General features: G+C 31.2%; 1 protein-coding gene across 1 annotated transcript; it reads left to right on the top strand.

Moving 5' to 3' along the window:
• Positions 1-1981: 1981 nt before the first annotated feature.
• Positions 1982-3662, top strand: LOC106682834 (uncharacterized). Its single transcript, XM_014423904.2, has 2 exons — positions 1982-2178; positions 3109-3662. The coding sequence occupies exons 1-2, from the start codon at positions 2014-2016 to the stop codon at positions 3610-3612; spliced, it is 669 nt and encodes a 222-aa protein (XP_014279390.1). The 5' UTR covers positions 1982-2013; the 3' UTR covers positions 3613-3662.
• Positions 3663-4100: the final 438 nt, after the last annotated feature.

Genomic DNA, 4100 nt, shown 5'->3' on the forward strand with positions numbered 1-4100 from the left:
AGCGCAGTGAATTGTATTATATTAATAAGAATTAACAGACGTGATTTATTAATATCAAAATAGCCACGTTGTAATGTGCTAAGCGTGTACTGTGACGGGATCTAGTTGTAGATTATAACGATCAAAATAAACAATTAAAATGCATGTATACCACAATGGCCAAACTAACAGGCTGACAGGATAAACTAATAAACTCCAATAACCACTAATCATAGTGTCCAAACAAATACTAAACGCAGACTGGGCTGGTAATAAGATATAATGACTACTAATTAGCAACAACTGATTTTTTTTCTTTTTATTTATATCCACACCTGTAAAATATAAAATTGCCTGACGATTACATTGACTAAATTAATTGCATACAAGGCATGTATAAGAACAGTATCCAGTGGAACCTCTTGTCTGGCTTTCCTTACATATTCATGCAAACTAGGCCTCTCATCCACGTTCTTTTTAGTATCATCCTTGCATTCTCTGGCATGATATTTCTGGCAGTTCGCCCCATGAGTGTGTTTTGAAGTCTCAGTAATTTTTCATGAAAACGATTGTAGTAAGTTCGTGTGTTCTCAGGGACTTTGGAATTTTTAAGTTGGTATTTACAGCATTATTTAGGAACCTGGTGCTTTGGTGATAAGTCATAGTGTTTTGGATTGGAAAGATTGTAATCATTTGATGTTAGTGTACTTTGCTATTCCACAATTTGTAGTGCATATGTCCAGATAGGGTTATTATGAATGTGTATGTGCTTAATTTTGGTCTTGTTTTTAGTTTGGAGCTTCTTCTGAGTAGTGAGTGAAATAGATCCAGTGTTAGATTTAGTAACTCACGTATTTTCTTAATTTTTTGTTCTATGTCATTCTAATAGCAAATGCTATTCCAAGGTTTTACACTCTGTATGCTTGCAGGTGGGTGAGTTGTTGATGTATATTTAAGGGCAACTTCTTCTTAAGTTGGAATCTTAACTTGTGTTGATGATTTATATTTGATCATATTCCTTTTGGTGTTCGTCTAAGTTACTAAGAAAGTTAATTTGAATGAATTCCGTATTTTTGATAAGGTACCCAGGATACGTTTAATTTTTTAAAGAATAATTTCCGTGATGTTTTTATTGATTATCTTTATAATGAATTTTTCTAACCGACTTAACAAGGACGTAGTAACTTTTTTTTTAATAAAAATTTTAAATTATAATTATCAAATTTCCCATTGAGGTATTATTAAGATAAATGATAACATCTTAATATCATTAATTTTTGTTTAATAAAAACACAGGACTTGGCTACATCAACAGATGTCAGCCTTTTCATGAAAGGCATCCAGATTTATTCAAAATCCAGCTTTATATAACTGCAATTAATTTAAAGTTTTTATTAAATGTATAGTGCTAAAATTTGATACTTTTTTTTTTTTAATATTTATTGCAATAAATATTTACATGAAGGCGAATAGAACCCAACGTGCATAAACAAAGGTACGTCGATACTTTCTAAGAAATCCATTCGTTTGAGTTTATTCAGGATGGAGTTACAATAATCGCATCACATTTATTTTTTTTAATATTAAAGAGCTAAGCAATTTGGACAGATTTTTTAAGCCAGATATTTATTGTTCTTTTTCAACAATAGGAATTTCCTTGAAGTTGGTCTGTGGGATAGTTTTCTATACCACGTAAAGTAAATGTAAATTGGACATGACTATCTGGACTACCTTAGATAAACCGAAGTGTAGCGTCGAAATTATTCTTCAAAAAACCATTTTAATTTTTTCTAGTCAAGGTGTAAACATTTATTGGGAATTGTTTTTTAGCGGTTTCATTAAGATAAGTAACAATTGTTTGATTACCAGGAATAATGGAAAGCGCTAAGAGAGTTCTCGACAATTCGCGTGTTTTTTCGTTGAAGTGGAGGATATTTTCAGTTATTGAACACTCAAAGTCGCTGATAAGAGCACAGATATGAGGTATAAATATTAAAACGAAAAGTCGAGGATTATTCTTCGGCAGCAGCAATCATGCAGTTCTCTTACCTCTTCTTGGTCCTGGCCGTCGCTGCGGTCAACTCTAAAAAAATCGACATCAACAGCGGTGTCGATGAAGGCTTAGCTAAGACCAACGAATATCTTCGGAAATACAGATTCACCTCTGTTCATGTGCCTAAGGGCTCATGGGGTTCCAAGGTAAGCATTTGATTTATAGGATGTAAGAAATTAATAAATAATCATATAAATTTATTAAAGACTGCTTTTATATCGTCAGTAAAATACTTTAGTGTTCATTTAATCCTTATGTCAGTATTTATTTTAACAAATAAATATTAAAAAAAAAAAATAGCAAAGCTAAATACTCTACAAATATTACAATTCAATAAGTCAGCTTTCAATTTTTATTTAATTTTATTTATTTATTCCTTCACATAGACGTTTTTCATTGAATAATACTTACTTATTTCCACAGTAGAAACAAGATTACTTTGGTATCGGTGCAATATGTTAGTGTTTTTTAGTCTTGATGTTATTAATTTTTCCAGAAAATATAAACATGAAAAAAAATCACCAGCATTTTCACATTAAATTGTCTAACAATTTTAAAATTATTAAAATTTTGCAAAGTTGAATTTTCCATAAATCTGGATTTAAGGAAACTAGATATTCGTGGATGTTAAATACTGTTGATTTAACCAAAACGTCTCCTATTATGAAACTGAAACTTATAATAATTTATCCTTTATATGATGATTTGATTTGGCAAATAATATTGGTGCTAGATCGACCAAAACCTGTGATTCCAATTACTGCTGAACTTTGAAATAGTGTTTAATCATTTTTATATTATCTTTTAATATATTTGCTTGGTACAATGCTTAAATTCATATTATTACTTAACAATAAATTATTTATTGGATTTTGTAACGGAACAGCAGCTATAAAAAAAAATATATATATGCAATCTCTTTTAACTAGTTTGAAAATGAATAGTGATACATTTACGATAAGAAGTGATACCCATTGGTAGAATATATTTGAACGTTACTTAATCATCTTCCACACACACACACGCATATATATTTATATTTATTTATAGTAATAATCCTGCTTATTATTTTTCAGGTATTTTTTTCCGACTCCGAAATACTCGGTCTGGACTCCCTGAAGAGAACCGACAATTGCACTCTTGAGATCGTTGATAAAAATGTGACTTTGGATTTGCATTACGGCTTTGGTTTCTTCCAGCAATCCTTCAAACTCATAAATATCGGTGAGCAAGATATGTCAGCCAGCTTCAGGATCCGAGACAATTCAGTCCACCTTAATTTTACGGCCAGTTATTTTGGTCATAACGCACAAAAATGCCGTGTCAAATTGCACGACCTGTCCTACGAGAGGTTGGCCAAAGTAGATTTCTATTCTTCCAGGCCCGAACTCGATGGAATCGACGTTGAGGACGTCTTTGAGAAGGAGGTTACTCCATTCCTGAACAGCAAAGTCGATAAGGCTGCGGTAGAACAAGTAATGCAAGCAATGTGTAATCAGCCTCACTTGGAAATTGCTGAACAAATGCCAATGATTCACATGTCTGTTCTCCAACACTTAGGAATCCCATCTCAATTGTAAAGTTAATCATGTACTGCGTTGTATAAAATAAAATGCTGTAAATGACATAATGGTTTTTATTTATTATGACATTATATGTATTTGTTGTAATTTATTACTTTAAACTTACTAGAGATACAATTCTTAAGTAAAAGGAATTATAAATTGAGAACAGGAGAGAACCAATTAGCTAAAACAAGTGATACAAGTCATAGCGTTAAACTTAAAATTCTAATGGAAATGGGGTGGATTATCACTAACGGCAATTATCAGTGATGAACTTATTTTGTAATAAAGTTGAGGTATCATAAAAAAAAAAATCATATTGATTTTTATGACTTTTTTATCACATATTAATGGTTTTATCATTTTTGGGATCAAAATCACTTTCAAGTCGAAAATTAAATCTTTTGAATGAATTCAATTGTACGTAACAAGTTAGATGCCTATCTGCCTAAGTGTATGATTAGATAGTAAAAGCTTTACCTCGCAGTAACAACAATTCAATT

Source organism: Halyomorpha halys, unplaced genomic scaffold (assembly GCF_000696795.3).
Source record: "Halyomorpha halys isolate HHAL.00 unplaced genomic scaffold, Hhal_1.1 Scaffold25.1, whole genome shotgun sequence".
In the NCBI taxonomy this organism is placed as follows: Eukaryota; Metazoa; Arthropoda; class Insecta; order Hemiptera; family Pentatomidae; genus Halyomorpha; species Halyomorpha halys.

Coding starts and splice junctions, on each gene's coding strand:
- LOC106682834 (XM_014423904.2), top strand. CDS start 2,014: ATGCAGTTCTCTTACCTCTTCTTGGTCCTGGCCGTCGCTGCGGTCAAC. Junction 2,179..3,108: donor AGGGCTCATGGGGTTCCAAG/GTAAGCATTTGA, acceptor ATTATTTTTCAG/GTATTTTTTTCCGACTCCGA.